Source organism: Dreissena polymorpha, chromosome 6 (assembly GCF_020536995.1).
Source record: "Dreissena polymorpha isolate Duluth1 chromosome 6, UMN_Dpol_1.0, whole genome shotgun sequence".
Classification (NCBI taxonomy): Eukaryota; Metazoa; Mollusca; class Bivalvia; order Myida; family Dreissenidae; genus Dreissena; species Dreissena polymorpha.
Genome location: NC_068360.1, coordinates 97,908,812 through 97,935,824, shown reverse-complemented (window position 1 = coordinate 97,935,824; position 27,013 = coordinate 97,908,812). Strand labels below are relative to the sequence as shown.

General features: G+C 33.6%; 2 protein-coding genes and 1 long non-coding RNA gene across 8 annotated transcripts; all 3 read right to left on the bottom strand.

Annotated features, from left to right (window-relative positions):
- Positions 1 to 5,275: 5,275 nt before the first annotated feature.
- On the bottom strand, positions 5,276 to 8,804 carry LOC127836677 (uncharacterized). Of its 3 annotated transcripts, none has more exons than XR_008028864.1 (6): positions 8,565 to 8,804; positions 8,146 to 8,440; positions 7,756 to 8,058; positions 7,047 to 7,534; positions 6,488 to 6,595; positions 5,276 to 5,472 (listed from the first exon to the last, which is right to left on the bottom strand). It is a non-coding gene; the product is annotated as an uncharacterized LOC127836677 (long non-coding RNA). The 3 variants fall into 3 exon arrangements; XR_008028865.1 differs by having other exon boundaries at positions 5,277 to 5,472; positions 7,237 to 7,534; XR_008028866.1 differs by having other exon boundaries at positions 5,277 to 5,472; positions 7,268 to 7,534.
- An 8-nt stretch (positions 8,805 to 8,812) lies between these two features.
- LOC127836665 (immunoglobulin superfamily member 10-like) lies at positions 8,813 to 12,450 on the bottom strand. 4 transcript variants are annotated; one of them, XM_052363354.1, is made up of 5 exons: positions 12,286 to 12,450; positions 11,552 to 11,883; positions 10,692 to 10,991; positions 10,025 to 10,318; positions 8,813 to 9,557 (listed from the first exon to the last, which is right to left on the bottom strand). In XM_052363354.1, exons 1-5 carry the CDS (start codon positions 12,330 to 12,332, stop codon positions 9,550 to 9,552), a joined length of 981 nt encoding a protein of 326 aa, XP_052219314.1. In that variant the 5' UTR covers positions 12,333 to 12,450; the 3' UTR covers positions 8,813 to 9,549. The 4 variants fall into 4 exon arrangements, with proteins under 4 accessions (XP_052219314.1, XP_052219313.1, XP_052219316.1 ...); XM_052363353.1 differs by having other exon boundaries at positions 8,813 to 9,237; XM_052363356.1 differs by having other exon boundaries at positions 8,813 to 10,318; positions 10,666 to 10,991.
- A 5,562-nt stretch (positions 12,451 to 18,012) lies between these two features.
- LOC127835926 (hemicentin-2-like) lies at positions 18,013 to 26,820 on the bottom strand. The gene is made up of 6 exons (XM_052362347.1): positions 26,691 to 26,820; positions 25,655 to 25,951; positions 25,189 to 25,431; positions 19,762 to 19,869; positions 18,526 to 18,578; positions 18,013 to 18,048 (listed from the first exon to the last, which is right to left on the bottom strand). Exons 1-6 carry the CDS (start codon positions 26,818 to 26,820, stop codon positions 18,013 to 18,015), a joined length of 867 nt encoding a protein of 288 aa, XP_052218307.1.
- Between the last annotated feature and the right edge of the window lie 193 nt (positions 26,821 to 27,013).

The window sequence follows — 27,013 nt, the reverse complement described above, 5'->3', positions numbered from 1 at the left end:
TATAGAGATATGACATTACGATTTGTCAGTGCGAATGCACAACCGCACCCTTGTCTTAAAACCTGTATCTACACGAAAGAGCGATCCGCTGTTTAAACTATATGCTGTAGACTTGCGTCCGGATGGTTTTTGTGTCGATTAGATGGTACAAATTTCACTTTACTTGTTGGTATTCAGTGTTGTTTTTATATGTATGTGTCGTTTAATTTGCTATCCCCGCAAAAAAAATAGGAGGGGATATAGTAATTGGTCCCGTCCGTCTGTCCGTCCGTCCGTCTGTCCGTCCGTCCGTCTGTCCGTCCTTCAATCCGAAACTTTGTGCACAGCATAACCCCAAATCTATTCAATGGGTTTACTTTAAATTGAGAATATAAACAGATGGCAACTAGGAGAAGTGACCAAGAACCATAACTCTATCTACCTTAGTTTTTTAAATATCTCCCTTCATATAATTTCAAAGTAAATTTTTGTCCGGAGCACAACTCTAAATCTACTGAAGAGATTTACTTGAAACTTGAAATATAAACAGATGGAAAGTAGGAGAAGTGCATTGACTAAGAACCATACAGTGACTAAGAACCATAACTATATTTACCTTAGTTTTTGAATTATCTCCCTTTATTTAATTTCAAAGTAAATTTTTGTCAGGAGCATAACTCTAAATCTACTGAAGGGATTTACTTCCTCCGAAAAAAAATCGGACGAGATATAGTAAATGGTCCCGTCCGTACGTCTGTCCGTCCGTCCGCCTGTCCGTCATTCCGTCCGAAACTTTGTCCAGAGCATAACTCTAAATCTGTTCAATGGATTTACTTAAAACTTTGAATATAAACAGATGGCGAGTAGGAAAAGTGCAGTGACCAAGAACCATAACTCTATCTACCTTGTTTTTTTAATTATCTCGATTTATATAAATTCAAAGTAAATTTTTGTCCGGAGCATAACTATAAATCTTCTGAAGGGATTTACTTGAAACTTGAAATAGAAACAGATGACAAGTAGGAGAAGTGCAGTGACTAAGAACCATAATTATATCTACCTTAGTTTTTTAATTATCTCCCTTTATTTAATTTCAAAGTTAATTTTTGTCCGGAGCATAACTCTAAATCAACTGAAGGATTTTACCTGAAACTTGAAATATAAACAGATGGCAAGCAGGACAAGTGCAGTGGCTAAGAACCATAACTCTTTATACAATAGTTTTTTCCCTTAATTTAATTTCAAAGTAAATATTTGTCCGGACCATAACTCTAAATCTACTGAAGTGATTTACTTGAATCTAGAAATATAAACAGATGGCAACTTTGAGAAGTGCAGTGAACATGAACCATAACTCTTTCGATCGTAGTTTTTGAATTATCTCCCTTTATATTTTTTATTTATTTTTTTTATTTTATATTTTATTTATTTATAATTTAAAATTTTAATTGAATTAATTTCATAGTACATATTTTAGCATTTCAATTTTTAATATCTCCCTCTATCAAATTTTACAATTATATTTTAATTTAAACACTGAGGTATTCACTGTAGAATGAATAGATGAGTTTTCATGAAAAATACTGTGATCAAGAACAGTAACTGTTTATAGTCTTCTTTTTTAATTACCTCCCTTTCTTTTATTTCCATATATTTTATTCTGTACAGCAAAAGTCTAACACTATATAACTAATTGATCCTTGAAATATAAATAGATGACACAGGTGCCATGTTAAATATTATTCTACTCTCTAAAATAAATGTCGTCATACAAGCAAACACATTTCGGCGGAGATTTGGTACTTCTGTGACAAGGTCTTGTGTTTATTTATTTCCGAATACTACAATTGTGTGTTAACGACTGGCGCCCGTGTTGTTAATTATATCGATATAATAATAATATAGTAAACTTTGCAGTAAACTTTTTGCATGCAGTCTTGTTCCATATTTATGTGTCGTTTTGTGTTTTTTATTTACGCTAAGTAAAACTGCGTGTTCACACTGAAGCCCGGGATGTCCATTATATCGATTAAACAATAATCGATAAGATGTTAAACATGGATGTGAACTTTTCGCAAGGGTTGTTTTATTATATGTATCGTTTTTATGTTTTCAATGTCGCTGAACAGTGTTGAGTAGGGAGGCGGAAAACTACAACGGGCGAGGCATGGTATGGTATTGCGCAAGGGGGGGGGGGGTTCGAGGGTTAGGGTTAGTGTTAGGGGTCGGGTTAGGGTTTGGGTTAGCCTAAACCCAACCCTAACCCTAACCCGACCCCTAACCCTAACTCTTACCCTAACCCTTTTTTGGGGTTATCACCCCTGACCATGCCTCGCCCGTTGTAGTTTTCCGCCTCCCTGTTGAGTAGCCTTATCCAGTATGTTTCACGAAGTTTTCATGTTTCATCTGACCAGTTTTCGCTTAAATGTGCTGCAACGGGCGATTTGTTAACTTTACGTGTTTCCAATCAGACTTATGCAAGTTTATGGGTTTACTCAAAGCCATTTTTGGCTCACTTGTTGAAAGTGTTTTCGTTGGCGTTTAATCATAGTTCTTAACCATAATGTAAACTTTGTGGAGTTTGTGTAAGTATTCTAAAATGCGTTTTTCATATCGTCTCAGTTTACCAAATACGCGGGATATCGCATTTAGTTATTTCTCCCGATCGATTCTGTTTCCCGCAATTTCACAGAACTCGCTAACTCTGTCAAATTGTCTTTAATGCTACAAGCCGTTTCAGCGACATTAAACAGAATTAAAGCTGTGGTTTTAACCGGTTGAAGGGATCCCAAACTCCACCCTAAGCCCAGAATTAACACATATATGATGATACAACCGACATTTTTATAATCTTCGTATACTTCATTCATAATTTTAGTTTTTAAAACGTATTTAAAACGTTACATGTATGTTATTGTATATATATGTAATTTTGCTGTTTATTCAACGTTACATTTTGAAAACATAAACAATTTGCAAAACACACTTAAAGTGCTGGAATATAAGAGCCAAAGTCTGGCACTAACCGGTGTTTAAGGCATTTAAAAGGCTTAATGTCACCAAAACAAATAACATATTCAGCGTTTTTTGTATTATAATTTCCGCATGAGATCGAGGACCGACTACATGATCGAAATACTGGTGTTGATGTCTTGTATTATTCAATCAAAGGTTGAAGTTATTGGCCATGAGATTTCATGTCGACTTGGTCGAGTAGCATAATGCTGGTGGTGTTGACATAATGGCATGTTCATAAAGAAAACAGTTAAACAGATTATTGAACACTCAGACTGTAACCATTATTTCAACAATTACATACATGACATCCAAATCAATTACATCATATTTAATGAACGCAATGATATTATGAGTAATAATAATTGTACATGGTTCATATGTTTTGATCGTCAAATTGTCACTGGTGCTTGAATAGATTCCAAAGACTAGCTGCACGCTGATGGATTGATTTTGTTTTACGTTTTGTGTCTGTATTGAACGGATAGAAACTTGTCGTCTCACTAATAGAATGATCCCTCGTAAAAATACTATATACATAATAGTTAAAACAAATTTAGTATATGCAGAACATGCACATTAGTGAAAGCACATTACAGTATCTATAAAGTACACTTTCAACAAACACGTGCACATTAATAATGTGTTAAGACCGATCTTAACTTTAAGATATGATTCAAATGGTGTTTAATTAATTCAAATAACCATAACCACCATAGATCTAGTAATATCTTTGAACTACTGTTAATCATTTAATACATGCCGTTCGTGTATATTCATATGGTTTAACGAAAACAATGGCATAACGATATAAATAACATAAGTGTAAAAATATATTTGAGTTGTATCCCTTTAATTGGTAAACGCTTTTATTTTTTAACGGATTTTACTCATACATATGATTACTATATGCAATTAAATATGGTCTGTCCGTTACTGTTGTATTCGCTTGTTTCGTTAAACATTCCACTTAAAATCCTTAACTTATTATTTAACTTTAAGATATGTTCTATGTTCATATTTATAAGAAAAGAGTAGTTATTTCATTAACGAAAAACGGTTTGATAACAACAAGCGTTGACTTGTTGAATTTAAAAGCTGCATTCTTATCGGAAAATTAAATACATGTATGTTTATGGTCAGTTAAATTTATTTCTATATGTTTCAACATTAATAAAAAATATTAAACAAACTAAATTCAAATATTTCCTGTATTAATACAATACACATTCAACACATTCTTCCAATTAACTATCATTAACAATTCTTATCAAACAACGTTCAATGTGTGAATACTTTAATGTGCGCTATACAAAATTTTTGATGTAATCACTCCAATTACACAATGAAACGATATTTATGTTTCTAAAAATGACAAATTAGCATAAGCGTTTTCCTGATTCATGATAGCACGATCAGTTTAGGAAACTTGAGTCACACGGTTCCTTACACTATAATCCTGTTTGCCGCCAGGTGATAACAACGAATATTCGTGGAAAGAAGTTTCAGCCAATGTCTCGTACTCGTTTGTGTGCTGAGATTCTGAAATGAAACAATGGGTTGCATTCATTTCGAAGTGTTTTGGTAGCCTTCAAGTGGTTGGAAACCCAACACGATCGACATTCACTTGTTATTATTTATATTGTGTTGCATGTTTTATCCTGTGTTTAATAGGCAAAGTTACACAACTGTTTAAAATAACCACTATAAATGAACTGTTTTTCATATATTATTATAACCAACACTCTAAAACTGAAAATATGCATCCACAATTTTCATCATTTTATGTAATGCGCGTTCATAAAATGTAATAAGTATTTCATGTGGCCTGTATTTTCGTGGCATAAATAAAAATGTCGATGCTGACATGGCAGAGTCTCCAGTCTATCATAAAGTTCATTGCACAATATTATACAATATGTCAGCGATATTTAAATCTTGTTTGTTTACCAGAACATAGTATAGTGGCCAATATGTGTCTAAGTAAGCGGGTAAAGAATAACCAAATTAGTTATGTATATATTGACTATTCAAATTTAATAACTGTGGAAACTAGCACTGTATGGTGATAACAACACGGGTGCATTAGATGCCAATGCTATTAATTAATTAGTTAATATTTATATAAAAACGCACGATAACGCTGTTCTACGACATGAATTATGATCCATATATTTGTCCTCGCATCAACTACACAACTTATTATCACGAAGATCTTACCGACTTTGTAGGTTGCATATTCGGAACTGGTATTGACAGCAGGGACATTGGCTCTGGAGCAAGACATGTCCTGATTTATATTGCTGCATTCATCACGCAGAATAATAAACAACTTAACTACGCAGAACAATGTTAACGTACAATGCCAATGAGTTGGAAACAAATATTGCAAACTCGAATGTTCATCCAAACAAATACAAAATGTAACGTTCTGTCTATTGAACAGGTCATCGTAATGAGCACCTTTGCCAGGTTTACCTGAACATGTCAAACAAAATGTATATTGAAACAATTACACAATTGGAGCTGAGGCACATACATAAACAATTGGTTTGGTATATGCGTTAACATAAATGAATTACACTGTATGTAGAATTTCCACAAATGAGCATCTTACCCTAAAAGCAAAAAGCTGAACATTATATTCAATATATTAAGCGGATCTGCTAATTTTGTGGTTATTGGGGCTTTCCCGATTCCGCAAATAATTTCTATTAAAATATCTTTAAATACATGTTAAAGCAAACCATGTTTTAATTTGTACAACGAGGGTTTTATCTTAAATTTGTGTTGGGAGATAAACATACTACAATCCATTTTAACACAGTTCGGCAAAACAATCATACAATTTGTAAAGATAACCTGTTTACTACTTTAAACAAATAAATATTGTTTTAGCAGTCAAAGCTCAAAAGCTGCCCATAAAAGACTAGTAAACCATGACTTATTTTTAACATATTTGAACGCGTCCATTTCTTTAAATAAATCAAATTAATTTCAAAAGACATCACAAGTAGATGTTCTTTGCAATATATACCAAGTCGCCATTAAAAGAATTAATACAATTCACAATTGTTCCTTTTATTTGCATTAACAATTTCCTAAAAATGGGATAGTGACTCATGTAAAACAAAAGTTTAAAATGTTGGCCTCACGGTGATTCTCCGCTTCATGTATTGGATAAACTTTAAGTTATTGTTACATAATTATCGCACAGACTTTTTAAAGAAACGGTTAGGAAAAATATTTAAATGACGAACATGTATTGATGGCCGTAAGATAGGTCATTCATTGTGTCCACACTGTGATCAAAGCATGGTACCAGTACTTAGGAGTATCAAACCAAATATTGCGGCGGGGATGTAAAAGGAAGTTTTCACTATGCATTTAAAACCTTATTGAGCCAAGTTACTAACTGTTCAACAAATATATAAATTTTAGAATGCTATTTATTTATACCATATAATCAACGGTAATTCCATTATATACATACGTTTAAACGCTTTTCTCTATTTCCAGAGTATCAACAAGATGACTGTCAGGAGCGTTCCGCTTACAGCACCTCCCGCTGCAGCCACGACAGATGGAGAAGATCGTTGATCTAATTGAATGAATAAGCAATGAATAAGCAAAGCGAGTTGATATTTAAACATGTATCTCCCCCGATTAATCTTTTCTAATACAGTTTCTCGTAAAACATACAATAATAAATGTTGGCCTAAATTACAAATTAATTGCGGACTCGGGAATGTCCAAATAACCATTAATATTGCAAATCCAACTGATGTGTTTAATTCATTGTAAAGGCTTTATTTAAAATGTTCTTTTTTAATGTCTAAATATTACATAAAGCGATATAAATTATTTATTTTAGCGTATTCGATAAATACTTGTATTCTTATGTGTCTAAGCTCATATAGTGTTATATGTTTGGTAAACTTTTTGCCCATCCTTAAGTAAACCTTTGAATATGTGTTTTCACCTCATGAAAATTGTACCGTGTAATTATGTGGTTTATAATTCTTACATGTATTTGAAGTAAGAATCATTACATTTCTGGCTGTTGGTACGATGGCCCTGCTGTAAATACCAGTTGAATATGAAGCCTACTGACACGATATCATCTTAAATATGCAAATGCGTGAAATTGTCGTCCAGTTGTTTATCGCAACAATTTAAAATATGTAATTTAATAATATTTTATACAGATCAAACTATCAAATGCAGTAATTTAAAACGTACCTGAAATAACATACTTTGTTGTCACACTTACATCGGTATCATTCGATTTTCCGATTATATTCTTAAGCATACATTTTTATGTCATACGTGGTGCCCGCAACTAATTCATCAATACTCCATTGAGTAACTGTTGAAACTATGTTAATGTAAGTCTAGATTTCATCTGCTGCCTTTTTGTAACAGATTACGAACCGTTGGTCTTCACCCCCATTAAATCCAGGTGTCCATTGAACTGCGACGGAACTTTCAGTCGCAATGGCGTCGACGACAAGAAATTGTTGCGGCATAGAAGGCGGCTCTGTCAAATACAAGACCATTTTTCTGTTATGTGTCAAGCATCATTACCGTGGACTGTTTGGCAATATTATCATAAAGCGGAATACCATTAACGTTCATAACTTACAAATAGTTTGCAGATACCCTCGTATTACTTGATAGTCTATTCAATATTTCATAAAACCATAGTATCAATACAATTTTAGAGTGCCGTGAACCGAACCAAGAGTTCAATAAGCATACCAAATGTTTGCTCTGAAGGTCCGACGTTATTGTTCACACGGACCTAAAAGTTTGTAAAATTGTCAATTTGAAGTTGCGATATGGAAAGGTTTGTCTGCAGCCTGTCGTTTGATATACTCATCTGAAACCTGCTGTTATTGTGCAGTGATTTCCATTCGCTATCTACCTGCTTACGCCAATCATATGCTGAAGCGTCAATTGTGGGAGGATAGGCCACGACAGTGAACGATAAAATAGCTGTTTCATTTATCCTTCTATATACTGTGGCAACAGGTGCAGAAAATGGTAAAGATCTCGGTGAACCTGATTGTATGTAAATAACAAAAATTATGCAGCGAATTTATATCATAACTTTAGAGATAAAAACTGGAATATAGCAACTTTACGTACATGTTATTCTGATATTTATTGCTTGAACCTGTTGAACTGTTTAATGGATGTTCTCTCCTGTACACTGGTAGACTCCCATATCAAATTCACATCTCGTATTCAACACACGAGCGGATATTGTGTTATTGTGAGCTTCCACCAATAAGAGCTCTTCACTTTTAGTAATATTAACGATTTCTATTTTGGCTCAAGGGTCGCTGTCAGCTTCACAGAGAAGCGTCACAGTCTGACTTTCGTTGAAAGTTATACTAGACTCGAAAACAGACCCGCCAGAATAAAATCTACTTAGCAGGATCTAAAATATAAACACATGTTTAATAAAATATATGTACTTAATATTGTGTTTCGCACTTAAGCCACTGGTGTTATACGCATTCTGTCTATGAGATAATCTCATGTACTAAACTTTTTTTACTTACATTGCACATCCGCGTAAAATGTTGTTTCGTCGTATGCCTCCTGAGTGGCACATACCGTAGGGTTCATAGTGGTGTTGACTTTGCGTTTGTAGTAGCCTTCGTCTGAGAGTTGCACACTAGACAGAGAATGATTTTGATGAGATCCATTTGCTGAAGTATTTCCGCGGAACCATGTGAATCTCGTTTCCGCTGGGTTTCCATGCGTGAAGGGGCAAGTGACTGACAATGTTGTGTTCACTAAGACCGCTGAACAGAGCATATGCTGCTGCTGAAAAGCATAGTGTTTTTTATAGAGTGTATTATTTGCCAAAGAAACAAAAACGATGTTTTACTGACTTTGGACTTTTTTAAATGCAAATTAATAGAACACTATACAAAATAGCAGGCTACTTAAGACGTTAAGATAAAAACTAGACTGATTTGTTCCATTGATAATCCCACTAAATGTTGTGTTCATTTCATTATTGGCAATGCACGTGTAAGTGCCACTTTTTTCTACTGAAGTTGTTGATAGAAAAAAACACCAATTCCACTATTTGCCGGTGTCCATAAAAACGTTGAGCCCGGTTCACTCTTCGAAGTACATCTGCCACAGACGGAATGACCTCGGATCACCTTCAGATCATTAGTTTCAGAATACGTTGCGCAAGTTTGAAAAGTGAATCAGGAGCATCTACGTATACGAGATAGAAGACTTAATGTAATGGCATTATGTAGTGGAAGAGTAAACGGTGAACATGATCTGCAAATGACATACACAAGCAAAATAACCATATAGCATATTCCTCTTTCTGCCATTACAAACTCACAGCTTAATATCCGAGTTATATTCAATATTGTTCTGAGAATCCACTACCGTTTATAACATATGCATTAAGGAAAAAGCTACTCACATTAAACCTCGATGGAAACATTCTTAGATCTTAAAGTGTTCCTCGTTTTTTCCCCAGTTTTTTTGCGTCACAGTCTATGTTGGTAAGCCCTTCTATTCAACTAGTTTATTAAATCCTACTTTATATAGATATTCCGTTCGATTAAGATACACTTTCGAAAGAATCATATTTTAATGCAAGAAGAATATGTAATGCGACTTTTTTATTATTTATGTAATAATTTTTATAAGATCAGTTCAACAATCATTTACTTTCGGATATGTTGCTACGGTAACAAAGCGAATACAATTATTTTTGGTATGAACAGTTACCATAAAATATTGTTTAACACCATATACTTTGATTTCGTAGAATATACGATTACATGCCTCTTTTGCAGAACGTTATAGGGCAACTGCATTTCTTATCTAATTGCATCAATCTTCTGCTAAATTATAATAAAGCGACACATAATACTTGGATTAGTAATAATAATACAATGACGATACGGTCATTACACATTGTACTGTAATGAATATATAAGTTTATAATTACCATATATCGTACATCTTATCATTAAATACTTACTTAAAACATTCACGGTTAACACTGTTGTATTTCCAGCTGCTATCCTCGGTCCATTCGTTGGATCCAAAACACTGGCGGCACTGCATGCTATTTGATCTTTGTCGTTATTTGTTGCAACGTTAAATGTTATGACCGAGCTGCTTATTAGAGAGCCGTTAAATAAGGTCCACGAAAAGCTCGGCTCCGGATTGCCGGACGAGGAACATTTTAGCGTCATAGAACTGTTTTGTATCACAGATATACTTGATGGTGCAAATACCGTGTTGTACTTTATTGTCGGCTTAGTTGGATAGCCTAAAATAATACATGCATTCACACATGGTGTTACTGTTTGTTATTTTAATGCAATGCCCATTACAGAGAATTTACTGAAAGCTATAAGATATGTGTTGCACGTACATGCTCAATTTATGTTTGGGGGTGACTATCACTTGATAACAACATGTATCCCATGACATGTATTGATATAATTTGCAAACTACATTATTTGGATACCATAACAGCATACCACGTTCATTTGTACAGTCGGTGTTAATTCATTATGACAAGCGCATTTTATGAACGAGAAAATGATACCTTACATGAGGAAATATTATACTAAAGACATCAATTACTTTCAGCAAAATGTAAAATACACATACTTTACAATTGATTCTCAGAGTCTTACTGTACATGATTTGTCCATATCCGTTAGAGACGTTACAGTTAATCCTTGCATCATGATAGTTTGCGGAAGGCGTCATTGTAAGATTACTTGTTGTCACATCAGCAACTGTTGAACTGCTGTTATATCTAGTAAGGTTCACACCATTGCTGTTGTCAGAAGGAGTTCTGTTGTCCAAGTACCACGTGATGGTTGGTGCTGGACGTCCTACTGATGATACACAGCGGATGTAGCTGATTTCCACATTGGTTAAAACGGATATTGTAGGTACATCTGGGATCAGGGTTGAATACCCTACGGGAACTAAAACCAATATAGCTTATGAAAGTACCTGCAGTTTTAACAAACAAACGAACAAACAAACAAACAAACAAACAAACAAACAAACAAATAAATAAATTAAATAATTAATTAATTAATTCACTAATTAATTAATTAATAGATAAATAAATAAATAAATACATACATTCATAAATACATAAGTAAATAAATACAATTAATTAATTAATAGATAAATAAATAAATAAATACATACATTCATAAATACATAAGTAAATAAATACATAAATACATAATTAAATCAATATATCAATCTATCAATCTATCAATCAATATATATCTGTATATATATTATTTATTTTATATATACGAAATATTCAAAATATCTGCATTTGCATATACAACTTCAGTTTACTAACATTACCAACTGTCACTAGTTGAAACTTTATTCACATCGTAATACCGATATATATGTTAATATGTAAACAATTTACTTCTGAATCAAAATTTACTCATGTTTGTTCATGAATATGTAAATGTGTGTTATTATTCAAAATAAACGCACAAATAAACATTGTATTTACCTGTTATTATTATTGTTTTCTCATCACTGAATCTTGCTTGTTTGTTTTCTGTAACCGAACACTTCCACTTGTCCCCATTATTGATTATGTTGAGTGGTCTCAACGTGCATATACATGTTCCACTGCACACACAGGTAGTAAATACATCTGGTATGGGCGTTTGAACAAAGACACACTCATTGTTCATTGTAGGATAATTGATGAGGTACTTTCTCCTGCTGGTTGACGCCACCATCTTACAACTGTTGCTGTCAGATGTGTGCAGCTTAATTGTAAGGCTTCGTTTACCTTTACCAATGTTGCGTTGTATGTCAAGACTGGAGTTTGAGCGCCTGGCAAACAAAAACAGTTCAATTTAAACATAGGAATGCCCGAACATTAAAGATAAACATGAAGATCGATATTAGCGATGACATATTTTTATATCAATCTATTAAGTTTATATGTGTCAGATATTTTTTTTTTATTTCGTGTCAATGCATAATTACGCACAGTATCTTATGATATTTACATGTCAGTATATACTTCTGTTATGTTTAAAGTAGTATTTATATACACTATATTTTGCAATAGTTCGTGTGCATCCCACTACATATTTATCATGGTGAAACAAGCGATGTATATTCGTATCAGATCATTATATATCATGCTTTTGATATTATGATAATAAGACATGTTTACGCGATGAATTATATCAACGTTTATGTTGGTATTTGTATGCGTAGAGTTCTTACCAATGTGACTTGCATTTGACAAAGTTGTCAAAATTATCAATCCACATTTTAAACACATTTCAATAAACACGAATCTTAACACGTCGAACCACTCAAAGCTATACACGTTAACCGTTCAGTGTACCAGTCCAAAGATCAAGTTAAATCTTAGTAATCTCATTATAGTTAAATTTAAAAATTCTAACACAGCACAGAAAAGATCATTCGTTTCTATTAGGAGAGTCCGACAATGGTATGAAAATTAAAAAAATCCATAAATTGATGATTTTAGTATGTTCAATGTTTTCATATAAAGCTGTACCGCAAGCAGTTACATTATTTGACAAGTCATTTTGAGAAGCCTGTGGGTAATTTACGAATCGAGAGCCATAGATTAACTTACGACTAGTAAACCCATGACCGAGTAATTACTCATTAGCAAGTTATTGAGTAACGACTCGTAAACAACTGCTTAAGATACACCTCATTCGTAATCAGATGAGATAGTTATGCTTTTTTGCCAGTGAGAGGGGTATAACTCGTAAGCCAGTGAGAGAGGTATGACTCGTTAGCCAGTGAGATATTAATGCCTTTTTAGCCAGTAAGAGGGATATGACTCGTAAGCCAGTGATAGATGTATGACTCGTAAGCCAGTGATATATGTATGACTCGTAAGCCAGTGATAGATGTATGACTCGTAAGCTAGTGATATATGTATGACTCGTAAGCCAGTGATATATGTATGACTCGTAAGCCAGTGATATATGTATGACTCGTAAGCCAGTGATAGAGGTATGACTCGTAAGCCAGTGATATATGTATGACTCGTAAGCCAGTGAGAGAGGTATGACTCGTAAGCCAGTGATATATGTATGACTCGTAAGCCAGTGATATATGTATGACTCGTAAGCCAGTGATATATGTATGACTCGTAAGCCAGTGAGAGAGGTATGACTCGTAAGCCAGTGAGAGAGGTATGACTCGTTAGCCAGTGCGAGATGGATGCCTCGTAAGCCAGGGAGAGATGTATGACTCGTAAGCCAGTGAGAGAGGTAGGACTCGTCAGCCAGTGCGAGATGGATGCCTCGTAAGCCAGGGAGAGAGGTATGACTCGTTAGCCAGTGCGAGATGGATGCCTCGTAAGCCAGGGAGAGATGTATGACTCGTAAGCCAGTGAGAGATGTATGACTCGTAAGCCAGTGTAAGAGGTATGCTAGTAAGCATGTGAGATAAGTATGCCTCGTAAGCCAGTGAGATAGTTATGCCTCGTAAGCCAGTGCGATAGTTATGCTTCATAATTTAGTGAGATAGTTATGCCTCGTAAGCCAATTAGATAGTTATGCGTCATAAGCCAGTGAGCTAGTTATGCGTCGTAAGCCAGTGAGATAGTTGTGCCTCGTAATCGAGTGACATAGTTATGCCTCATTAGCCAGTGAGCTAATTATGTGTCATAAGCCAGGGAGATAGTTATGAGTCGTAAGCCAGTGACAAAGTTATGCCTCGTAAGCCAGTGAGATAGTTATGCGTCGTAAGTCAGTGAGATAGTTATGTCTCGTAAGCCAATGAGATAGCTATACGAGTTAGCCAGTGAGATAGTTATGCGTCGTAAGCCGGTGTGATAGTTATGCATCATAAGCCAATGAGATAGTTATTCTTCGTAATCCAGTGACATAGATATGCCTCGTAAGCCAGTGACATAGTTATGCATCGTATGCCAGTGAGCAAGTGAGATAATAATGCGTCGTAAGCCAGTGAGATAGTTATGCGTCGTACGCCAGTGAGATAGTTATGCCTCGTAAGCCAGTGAGATAGTTATGCGTCGTAAGTCAGTGTGATATTTATGCATCGTAAGCCAGTGATATAGTTATGCCTCGTAAGCCAGTGAGATAGTTATGCATCGTAAGCCAGTGAGATAGTTATGCCTCGTAAGCCAGTGAGAAAGTTATGCATCGTAAGCCAGTGAGGTAGTTATGCCTCGTAAGCCAGTGAGATAGTTATGCCTCTTAAGCCAGTGAGATAGTTATGTCTCGTAATACAGTGAGATAATTATGCCTCGTAATCCAGTGAGATACATATGCCTCGTAAACCATTGTGATAGCTATGCCTTGTGAGCCAGTGAGAAAGTTATGCGTCGTAAGCCATTGATATAGTTATGCCTCGTAAGCCACCAGTGAGATAGTTATTCCTCGTAAGCCAGTGATATAGTTATGCGTCGTAAGCCAGTGAGATAATTATGCGTTGTAAACCAGTGAGATAGTTATTCGTCGTAAGCCAGTGAGATAGTTATGCGTCGTAAGCCAGTGAGATAGTTGTGCGCAGTAAGTCAGTGAGATAGTTATGCCTCGTATGCCAGTAAGATAGTTCTACGTTGTAAGACAGTGATATAGTTATGCCTCGTACGACAGTGAGATAGTTATGCGTCGTAAGCCAGTGAGATAGTTATACGTCGTAAGCCAGTCATACAGGTATGCCTCGCTAGCCAGTAATTGAATTTAAACTCGTAGCCAGTGAAAACATTTTTATCGCACGTCAGTTAATGACCTTAAAGCAAATAATTGAGTCAACCAGTTGGAATTGCCATACCTTAAGATTTTGAGTTTACAAAAATCAATGCAACGTTTCGTAACTTAATTTTGTGTTATTGAACATATGTGCAGTATTTTTTTGCAAATGAAAATACGATTGTCTTTATGCTCATTCCTCTACATTCAACGCCTTTAGTTTTGTTTCTAAATAAATCATTTAAATTTTTGTTTAAAAATTCAATATATCGAATCGAAATTTGGCTATTTTATGTCTCCTCTTGGTTGCCAAAGTAAAAAATGGTATTCAATTAGCTCTAAAAATATACATCTGAAAGCAGGGCGAGTAATTCACCAGTCTACTTCTACCCTTATACGGAAAACTACCTAACACAAAAACAACCGATCGATATGATATTTGCACATTTCCGCACTTTTGCATTCGAATGGTTAGCGTGCTAAAGGCGGAAGAGATATTACCATTTTATTGGCGGTTGAACACAATCATTACTTGATATGATCCGGATTGTTGTATACATTCAATGGGGTGGTTTTAAATGAGCTGGTGGGCCGATAGCAGCCATGACCATGCTTTTCAAACCGTGCAAACTGCGTAATTCGAACACTTAAAACTCTACTATTGTGTTTAAACGAATAGCTCACCGTTAAGTGTGCTTTATTTACCTAATATCAACTGAACAGATGTCCTTAGGCAAGTAAAATTTAAAGAGCAAACGTCCATGGTTTTACAAATTAATCATCAAGGTTAGGATTGCTCATGTATGCCCATAAAATGTTACATAAACGATTTGACGAAATCCTTGATATTCAAAAACAACTAAATATTAAGAATGTGTAAATTAAGAATTTAAATAAAAACAGACAAATGTGTATAGTTATCCCGGGAAAGGGAAATAAGCAGATAATACACTACCTAATGTAAATCTACATTTATCTGCTCCTGATCATATTAGGCATTTATGTTTTAAAGAGAGATGTTCATATATTGAAAAATTAACATTCACTGACAAACAATATTGAATGCACTAACACTTCAAAAAAATACCATACAAATAACATACCGCTATGTTAATTAAAAATCATCAATTGAACGCATTTCTACAAACATGTTTCATATATATTTATTTTGAGTTATTAAAGAGTGAGCCTGACGACCCATATGTACCCGTTAATTTTAATTTTGTTTGATAAATACCGTATTATTTTCGAGTGTTTTTTGTCTAGTTAAAAGTAAATGGATCAATTTGAATAGATCGAATCCAAAGAGTAAATTTAAGAATAAAGCATATGAGAAATGAGCGAAAACGGATAGTATTCCATATGAACACAGTGTAGCTCCAGACCAACCTGCGCATTCGCGCACTTTGGTCCGGAGCTACATTGTCCGCTATAAAGTCACTCAATTTTAAGTGAGCTCATACGCGGACATTAACATTTCTCGTCACAATATACGGATGCAGTGCCATATTTGGAGCTACGCTGTTCGGATATATCCCCATTTGTTTGCAAACAATTTACAATAAGCATATACATATATATTGAGTAGAACATATCATATCGGTATATGACTTGTTCTCTCCACAGAACAGCTAATTGATTACCTACGCAATACAACAAAACAAATTACACGGACTGATATTGTATTCAATCGGGATACTTTATAGTCAAACAAACAATTGTTTCATTGTTTGGAGCAAAACCACAGAATGTAAGTGTTCATAAAGTACTAAAATGCGTTCATACGTTAAACGATGTTTGTTTGTTCCCAAATCTATCATGAAGACAAGACGGATTAGTGTTTTAATATATCTCTTAGACAAGTGTGGTTATTGGTAGAACTTTATAATAAAATATTGTATTATACCATACGGATGTTAATAGTGTATTAACAATACACACTATTTTAGTTTCCCATAATTACAATATACCAGTTTTAAATTGGTTTGTTGAAACTCTCGTGTCAAATATGGTCCCCCATTAAGTTTTAATATAATGTAAGTTGACTTGCACGAGCAGCTGAAAATGATAGCAAGTTCGTGATCGTCCCTGTTACTTTTGAATCGTTGCTTTATTAATTGAAGGGATCTTATATTAATTTAGTTGAAATTAAAAAAAGAACTCGTCAAAGACATTTCCCTGCAGGACTACGGTTTCTTCTGCCGAAACTAATCGCTCATTTATATTTCGCGGAGAGTTTAAAAGTAAGGAAAGTTGAACTATTTTGTTTAAAAAAAAGTCAACTTTAAAATGCATTGCCTATACCTTTGCAAACACAATTAAGCGACAATTGTTCGAGTACCTGCATTTAAATCAATACAAATGCACAGTCATTACCTTGCAAGGAAACTAATGATGACAGTACTGAAGTGTTGTCGATGATGTATGAGCTAGTTTTGTAGGCACATAAATAAGTTATAAATAAAGCATGTTCTGAAATACACAAAATCTTTATTTATTTAATTTTATCAAGACATTTAAAATATGGCAATAACCTTTTATTTTATCAAACGATAACATTCAACACATTATGAAATGTAACAGTAGCCCCTATATTAAGGTTCTAAATTTAATAGTAAATAGCAAAACTTTCAATATGTCCTACTGTAATAGCAACATTTTAAACAATGAAAAGCAACTCTGTCAACCACTAATCAATTGTATTATTTGTCTCCCATTTTACATTAGCCCAAATATTGTTTGTAAGATGCATGTTAGACAAAACATTTTAAATATTTAAATGCAAAAAAGCAACGTATTGACAGTGATTGAAACTCTTATATTTTTTAACAAATTTACGAACATGCAACACACCATAAAGGCGTATCACAAAAGCTTACATAATGATAAGAATCTGTGATACAATTGTGTGTTTTCGTGTAATTAACGTGTTAATTAAATTGAAATGCATTTGTAGGAAAAGCCTAATTGTGATACCATACTCAAGATATTAGAAACGTCATTCGAAAATAATCTCTATATGTTGAAATATAAACAGTACCTGTGATTACCCATTACATACATTCTTATACCAATTACAACCAGCTCATATTCAGAATACATACTTCTCATAGATACATAACACTACATAGGCTATTTAAATATACTTCATTTCTAAGTAGTTAAATAAGATTATAACTACTTTTTCATAATAATTCAAATCCAAGAACAATATGTTACTACGTCTCAGTATTTGATAATACTAAATTCACATAGCTGTTTTCTTCCTTTGCACAATTATTGTCTGCAACAGCAGATGCACGGTTCATGACATTATGTTGTTGTGTGCCGCCAGGTGTTAAGACCGAATATTCTTGAAAAGAAGTTTGAGCGAGTGTTTCGTACTGGCTTCTGTTCTGGGAATCTGAAATGAAAAGCCGGTTTATTTTTTTTTTCTGAAGTGCTCTTCAAGACCCCAAAATGGGTTGCTCTTACTGTACATATGCGCATTTGCTATATTACGTGTCGTGTCGCGGCTTTTTTTGTCTTCAATTCGAAATAGGCAGATTGCCTGAAATCGATTTTATGGTACCACATTGTTCCGATAATTCTTTAGATGTTTCACTATGCCTATTTCTTCACATTTTTCTCTGAGCTATATTGACTTTACTTTGTTATCATTAAAGTTATGTTGTAACATTAAATCATCGTAACGATTTCACCCTGGCATACATATTAAACAAACGTGACATGGCATGTATTTGCTATTTAAAGAGCATACCAACACGGTAGGCTTCATACTCGGAGCTGGAACTGACAGGAGAGACGTTAATCCTGGAGCAAACAATAGCACGTTTCTCGTAGGTTGTTCAAGTCATGTATCCAATTTGTGAATAGAAGTTATATAAAATACATTTGAAATAAGGAGAGGTAATTACTAAACATGATAGTAATTTTAAGTTTATTTTATAAATATCATAGCAAGTTAATGAGAATAGTAAATATTGAATCCAGATGATAGTGATATCTACCGGGAAAAAAATGAGGTGAAACTTATCTGAACCGAACCAGGCTGACTGTTCTGTTTCCAGAGTTGTTCGGACTTTTTCAAGTGTTTTTATTATTAAATATCATTTTCAGTAAACATGTATCATAACCAAACAAATAATCACTATTTTAAGGTTTATAATTGCATATTTTGCATGTGTAAGTTGCACATAAAAAAATTGTTGATCAAACAAGTTCATGTATCCGGATAACAGTCAACAAAAAGTTTAAAATGATCTGTATAGAAATTAGTCTGCATGTATAAATTATACAAAAACACTCATATATTCAATAATGAAGACTTTCGTAGTCATGCACATAAACTGTTAGTTTTGACCACCATAACATATCAAATTTAGCCACTTGCGAATCACTTTAAAGTTTTAATTACAACCACAATAACCATAGGCGAAATGAACTGTGTGGTGCCACGATACGTTACGTGATCGGATAAATAAGTTTTACTTATAAAAGTTATCGAAATTATAACGTGCCAAGTTCATGACATTAAAAAAAATACACGTAGGGTATGTGGGATTTTACAATTGGGAAACGGGGAAAAGTATGGTATAATAATAATTATTGTTACATACTGTGCATTGAATAAGTCATCGTTCTTTGAACCGCTTGCTTGATTGCCTGAAATGTACAAACACTTATTTAGGCAAAACACTCTTTGAGAGGGGATATTTATACTTTGAAAACTGATTTTATTTGCCATATTTTCTTAAAGAAGAATAACTAGTAGTTGAATGCAATGAATTAATAAACTTAATATCGGTTGAAAACGTGTTGTTGCTCCGTAACGTCAGAGTACATGTTTACATATTTACAATTCTATATTACCGTGAGGAGGCAAATATGGACTTATTCAACTTGGTCTATTTACCTTACAAAGTTATTATTATTAATCGATATCCTCTCTTTACATTATACAATGCTATTGCACAAATTTAAAGTTTACACATACCTTTAGATTTCTTCCATAATATAAACATCCCAAACACTATGACTATCACGACAGTTCCACCTACAGCCCCTCCCACTGCAGCCCCAATCGATGGAGAGGATCCATTATCTAATTAAAGAAATAAACAAGTGTATGTACGTTTTCGATGTCGTTTTTAGTAATTAATCATTTGCTATTGTCGGGAGTGGTCTGCAATTGCAATTGATACTTAAACTATTCATTAATTCAAACTTTCCAAACGCAGAAATTGAAGTTCAATAACTTAATAATGTGCATATCTATTTGAATATATATGTTTAATATTACAAAACTGTTTTACGTTTGAAAGGTTGTATTAAACATGACATCTCTGATACTATATTATAGTTTATTTTCGATCGGTTGAACTCAAAATCGACAGGCGTCTTCCTTTCCTTATGTAAATACCATACCAATTGTTAATGTTACATGGTGACATGGCACAGCATTCTGTAGATAGGTGAAAGCAATATACCGCTTCATCTTCGACGATGGCAAAATTAAATTTTATAAATGCATCTAAGCAATAGGCATTATGCAGCATCAGCATACAATTCGAATGATTATTACACCTTTTTTTTAAAAATATAGCTAGCAAAATTAATAATTATTGAAATAAGCAATAATTCAAGTAATTAAACAAGAGCTGTCGACTTGTCGAGTGCTTGACAGTATAACGTAAGCAATCAGGGGTAAATTGTTCAGATTCAATAAGGTCAAGGTAATAGGGTCATATTCTAACTGTAAGAGGACCATAATTCAAACATAATGATCGCTTATGTTTTAAAGAAGTGGTACATTATAGACGATTCTGAATTCAGGAATATTTTCCACAATCTATTGAACATTTGTAAAGACATAAAACAAACTTATAAGATTTTGTTTCAAGTTTAATAGCAATATCTTGGGTGGGAAGGTTGGACGAGCTTTCAAAAATAAAATCATACAAATAAATAAATATATGTTTAAAAACAAAACAATTTATTTTTGTGTGGGGGTGGAGAAGGGGAATAATGCGGGTGTGTGGTTATTAATTAGATGATATTTCAAAAATAAAAAAAATATAACAAAAATATGTATTTTGCCTTGATATTCAATGTCATTCAAACGTCAATGTCAAATTCAACTTGTCAGTTACAGTTCCCTTATGAATGTAAGAAAGTATTTGAAGTTTGAAAGCAATAGCCTTGATGCTTTAGAAGAAAAGTGCATCTAAACAAATAAATTAACAAAATATTCAAAGTCACTAAGTCAAAAAAGGGCCATAATTCCGTCAAAATGCCAACCAGAGTTATGCAACTTGTCCTGCACAGTCCCCTTGTGATAGTTAGCGAGTGTTCCATGTCTGAAAGCAATAGCTGTGATACTTTAGGAGTAAAATAGACCAAAACACAAAACTTAACCAAATTTGCAATATTCTAAGTATAAAATGGGCCATAATGCTGTGAAAATGCCAGTCAGAGTTACGTAACTTTGCCTGCGTAGTCCCCATATGATAGTTAATAAGTGTTGCATGTATGAAAGCAATAGCTTTAATACTTTAGGAAAAAAGTTGACCTCAAAACAAAACTTAGCAAAATTTTCAATTTTCTAAGTATAAAAAGTGGCATAACTCTAAAAATAATGCTGACAGAGTTATGCAACTTGACATACACAGTTGTTTTCTATATATAAAGAAGTATTTTAAGTTTGAGTTAATTATCTTTGATAGTGTTAAAGTTTTTTGACTTTATAAAAAACTTTAACCAAGAACAACGGGGCGAGTAGTATAGCTCTCCGAAAAGACGAGCTAAAAAGTGATTGCTGCTTATTAGTTTTAGTAATATAATATGGCAATACTGTTTTGAAGAACCTTTTTTTTTTTTTTTTTTTTTTTTTTTTATTCAATATCATACATACAATGTAAACATGTATATGAGCATACAACACAGTGATTGTACAAAGCAATAAAGTTCAGACATGTTATACAAGATATGCTAATATATATATATATATTTTTTAGAGAGAAAAGAAAAGAACAACAGAGAAATAGTTATGAACAATGATGAGTTGTATAAAGTCGGAAGAAAGCATACTGGACTTGTGTGTTTTGTTGTATATTCACAATGATCTTGTCCGATTTAGAAAAAAATAATAAACAAAACTATTTTAGAGGGATAAACTAACATTAGAGTGAAATGTATATTAGTGGACAAAACATTATGAGAATTTAATCCGATTCCATTTTTGTTCAAAGATTTGTAATGTGTCATTACTGAGGGCTATTTCTTTCTCAATCTGGATTTTTAGTTTAAGACTATGGACAAAACAATTAAAATTTGGTACTTGTTTTTTGTACTTCATGTTTAAGATAAAATATTTCATCAATATAACCATAAAATTCACAATATTATTACAGTCTATTGATTTCAATGAGTTAATTCCGAAACTTACATCTAAGAAAGATAGTTTTATGTTTAGTTGATGTTGTTCAAGAAAAGATATTAATTGATTCCAAATAGGCTGGATGTGTTTGCACTCCCAAAAAAGATGTTCTATAGTTTCAATGTTTTCACTGCAGAAGTCACACAGATTTGAGTTAGATAATTTGCATTTATAGAGATATTTATTTGTAGCTATAATTCTATGGATGTATTTATATAGAAAATTTCTCAGTGTGCTTTCAATTGTTGCTTTATATGGCATGGTAAATATGTGTTTCCAATTTAGTTCATTTTCTCCAAAAAGGACTTGCCATTTATTTTTGATTTTGGAGTTTTCTGTAGGGTTTTTAATTTGTAGTGTGTAAAATATTTTATTTGTTTTGTTTTTTCTTCCAAGTATGTTTTCTACAAATGTTGTTTGAGTACATGGTGTATTATTTGTATTGATTTCAGATTTAATATGTATAGGTATGCTTTTGATTAGTGTGTAGTACTTCAGAAAATTATTTGAAGGTATTCCGTATATGTAGCATATATTATCAAATGAGTAGAAATCCTTAATTCTGTAGTCATATAATTGGTCGACATATTTAATGCTTCGTTCAAACCAGTCTTTATAGAAAAACGTCTTATTGTTTGACGTTATGTCTTTATTATTCCATATTTTTGAAGAACCTACTGAAAATAATCTAGTGGCCTGAATTTGAATATTTTACGGATTGGTGTTGCTTCCTTAAACAACATAAATTAACAGTATAGTCTGCATTGCGTTTTTATGTATAAATTTAGGTATATGTGTTCATAATAAAATGAATAGTATTCATAATTTTGTTATTCATCTTTAATAAATAGTTGTTGAAAGTCCAGAAATATTATCAGGAGAACAATCTTGTTCCCACCAATTAGTTATATATACGAGATAACCATTTTCACATGCAGTATAGAGAATTAGATACAATACATTACTAAACATGTTTAAATGAGTAGAAAACGTTGCCGGGCCTTATTCATAGATCAAAACCAAAGAAAAAACACAGATATGTTAATGAGCATTAACACATTAGCCGTGTTATTTAAATTAGAGTATTACACTATATGATATTTCTGTTTGAATTACAATTAATATACTGAGTTTCATTATACGGCGATTGTCTACAATAAGTCGACATGTTTTCAAGAATTCGCATTAGGATATTACGTCGGATTCAACGGTATGTTTAAGTCAAGTGCACAAATTCCACTTCAGCAATACGTTCAACAGTATAACATTTAAAATAAGTAGATTTGTCATAGTGAATGATGCCCTTCAAAACCATGCTTGGAAACAGGCAAAGCCCCCACTCGTTGAAAAGGGCTTATTTTCACAAATTCTGTATTATTATTACCATTACATACACATAAACATTTTTCAGCCAAGAAAATATTAGCGCAATGCGTCTAGCAGTTGAGTCCACAAAATAGAAACGGCTTAAAATCGAAACCTGTATGCCTTCCCTTTACGATCACATTAACATGAAGGTGCCTCGGCAGACAACTTGTAAGATAAATCCGACATGCCGATCGTCACACTCACCTAATGTAGACATTAAGAAACAGTGTGCTAACCTAAAAATGAGATTAAAAAAGTAGTATGCATACCAGATTTGGCTCGTGTAGTCATTGTTGTAACATTTGTTTCCGCTGATTTTCCAATTGAATTTTATGCATACATTTTGAATTGATAAGAGGTTCCAGCAACCAATTCTTCAATCGATATTCGTTCGATATGTTCTAATATAGTTTTGTAAGCCCATTTTTCACCCGTGTGTTGTTTATATCCAATAACGAACCATTGATCATCCCCACCGTTAAATCCCGGTTTCCATTCAACGATGACAGAGCTGTCTGTTATCGTATTTTCTGGTATACTGAATTGTTCTGGAATAGCTGGCACTTCTGTTTATAGTTACGTTCAACAGCCTCTTTATGCCCATCTTTAATGGATTAGTGTGTGAATATGCGATCGAAATAAAGGCATTTCAATATTTTAAGTTATAGCAAAAAAAAGAACTACGAAATACATCATATTATTACCCTTCGCTTGAATAACAAATGTCTGCTCTGTGAAGCCAATGCTGTTTTCCACATTGACCTTATAGGTTGCAAAATCGTCTTTATGTACTTGCACTATGGAAAGGTTTGTCTGCAGTCTGTCTTGGGAAATTTGAGTATTAATTCTTGTATTATCATTGACAATTGACCATTCATTGTTAACTTGTTTCCGCCAAACCAATGCCGATGAAGCTCTTGGAGGAGGATACGCAACAACAGTATACGTGAGAATTACACTACTGTTAGTCTTCGTCCAAAATTTACGTAGCGGGGGCAAAAAAGGAGAAGCTGGCGGTGCACCTTTAAACAATAAGATGTAACATTGGACGACATTAATTTAATTGCACTAAGAGAAACACATTAGTTTATATATGCCTTATCGCAAACGCTCATATTCATAACACAAGTACGTATGTTTTATAATATTGACTTACATCGGATGATGATCTCTATTTCTAGAACCTGCTGGACGGCGTTGTGAATGTTGTTCCCTTGGCATTGGTAGATACCCTTGTCAAATTCGCATCGCGCATTTTCAAGAGAAGCAGATATTGTGTTATTATATGTTTCAGTTAGTAACTCGCGTCCGTTTCGAGTATTATTTATTAGAAACATGTTAGCCACAGGTCTGATCAAAACAGTAATTCTCACCCCAAATGGTATGAGTATTAAACACACTAAGAAATGATTACCGAATGATTACATAATACCACCACATGATAGTCATATGCATTATGTTAGTGGATTTGGAATAAAGACGCGTAAGGTATATAATTAATACATAGATTTATGTATTATACTTTAATCAAAGTAAATTATACATGCATACAAAGTAAATTATACTTACATAGAATGTTAACCAATAAAGAAGTTGCATTACTATATTTTGTAGTACTTCCGCTTGTTGGCTGCATGTCACTTGTGGCCGTGCAGGTGAGCGTAACTGCGTTCATACTTTGCATACATTTCAGTTCAATAACTCCGTTATAAATAACAGAGCCATTAGTTAATTTCCATGATATGTTAGGCGTTGGATTCCCAGAAGAGGCACATTCCAGCGATACAGAGCTATTTTGTATCACAGTAATGGTGTCAACAATCACATTCTTGTACAGAACTTTTGGTGTGGATGGGGCGACTTTAACGAAGCGAAAGTAAACCGGAAATAGAATAAGAACACAAATATCTGCGCGAACAAAGCATATTTGATTAAATAAAACTTACTTAAAAAACGAAGAAATTTTTAAAATTCAAATAAATGTTAATGTACGTAATAATTTGATATAATAAAAAGTATACACTCAATTATCTGCGTTATGATTATTTTAAACTAACGTTCAAGTACAATACTGAAGAATTACCCAACACGTCACTACGGGGTTTCCTCTCTGATATGATCGACCCGTACCCATTTGAGACCTTGTAGTAAATGATAGCCCCGTGCTGTTCCTGTGAAGGAATAATTGTCAGAGTGCTTGTCGTTCGGTCTCCTGCTACATAACTCAAGCTTTCCTCAGTGATATTTACATCGTCGGTGTAACCCGAGGGTGTGTCTTTGTCCATATACCAAGTAATGATGGGGGTAGGACTACCCTCTGATGATTCACATTTGATGAATTTGATTGGTACGTTGTGTAACACATAAATTGCTGGTAGGTCTGGAATCAATGTAACACTGATCACAGGCACTAATAAACAAATATTATAATTAATTTGTGACGTGCTGTAATTTTTAAACAGAAATGTCAAAGATTATTAAAAGAAAACGGAAAAATGAAAAGAAACAAAAGGAGAGGAATATATTATGCTAAACATATCAAACGCCTAAAGCAATGGTACAATGAGTACAAAGATACATGTTTGCGTCATTTTAACAGTAAACAAACAGAACGTTTTGACCCCACGATTTTCCAATATTGTAACAATATTTTTTCTACATGTTCTTTACAAAACCGGGTATATAAAAGTTGATCTATATTTCTTTTTCGGTTAATTTATCAAGGCAATACACATATGTCCAAAGTTTGATTATTATAAGCATGTATATGTTGCAAAAATAGCCAATCAACATGTTGTATTAGCGTTCGTTATGTCTACATTAACACTATTTGTCGTTCTTATACGGTTTTATTAAGTAGTCAACACAAACAGTTAGCAATTAGTCAACGAGCAAACACAAATCTGTAATTATTTACATTTTTTGCCGGAGAAAATGATATAGGAAATGTGATAATAAATACAAACATGGATTTTTAATAACCTGTTACAGCAATTGTTATTTTCTGACTGTACACAATTGCCTGATTTTGAGTTATCGAACAAATCCATTTGTCTCAATCGTCATTCCGTGATACTGATTTTAGGGTGCAGGTAAACGTGGATCCTGCACAGTCACACCCAGCACACACGTCCGGTAAAGTTGCAGGAGCAAACGAGCAAGCGCTGCCTGCTGATGCAACTTACAGAACATAATCAAACTGACCATCCACTGGCTTGAGCCACCACCTAACACACGTCGCTGTTGCATGAGTGCATGTAAACTTTAATGCAGCATTTGCATCTACGAATGACGCATTTGAACGTAATTCTGGATTTTGAGAACCTATTAAACACAAGCGCAGACACAAACCTTTAAGCTATATTTAAAATGGTAATTTGATACATGAGTGCAATTTGATAAATACGGGTAAATCTTTTTACAAAACAATATCCATGATAAC

Excerpts from the sequence above, each read along its gene's own strand:
- LOC127836665 (XM_052363352.1), bottom strand. The coding sequence starts at position 12,332 with ATGTGGATTGATAATTTTGACAACTTTGTCAAATGCAAGTCACATTG. Across the intron at positions 11,884-12,285 it reads GTCAAATGCAAGTCACATTG|GCGCTCAAACTCCAGTCTTG; the intron begins GTAAGAACTCTA and ends TTTGTTTGCCAG. Across the intron at positions 10,992-11,551 it reads GAAAACAATAATAATAACAG|TTCCCGTAGGGTATTCAACC; the intron begins GTAAATACAATG and ends TATTGGTTTTAG.
- LOC127835926 (XM_052362347.1), bottom strand. The coding sequence starts at position 26,820 with ATGCAACAGCGACGTGTGTTAGGTGGTGGCTCAAGCCAGTGGATGGTC. Across the intron at positions 25,432-25,654 it reads ACCCCGTAGTGACGTGTTGG|TCGCCCCATCCACACCAAAA; the intron begins GTAATTCTTCAG and ends GCTTCGTTAAAG. Across the intron at positions 19,870-25,188 it reads CATGCAGCCAACAAGCGGAA|ATAATGGATCCTCTCCATCG; the intron begins GTACTACAAAAT and ends TTCTTTAATTAG.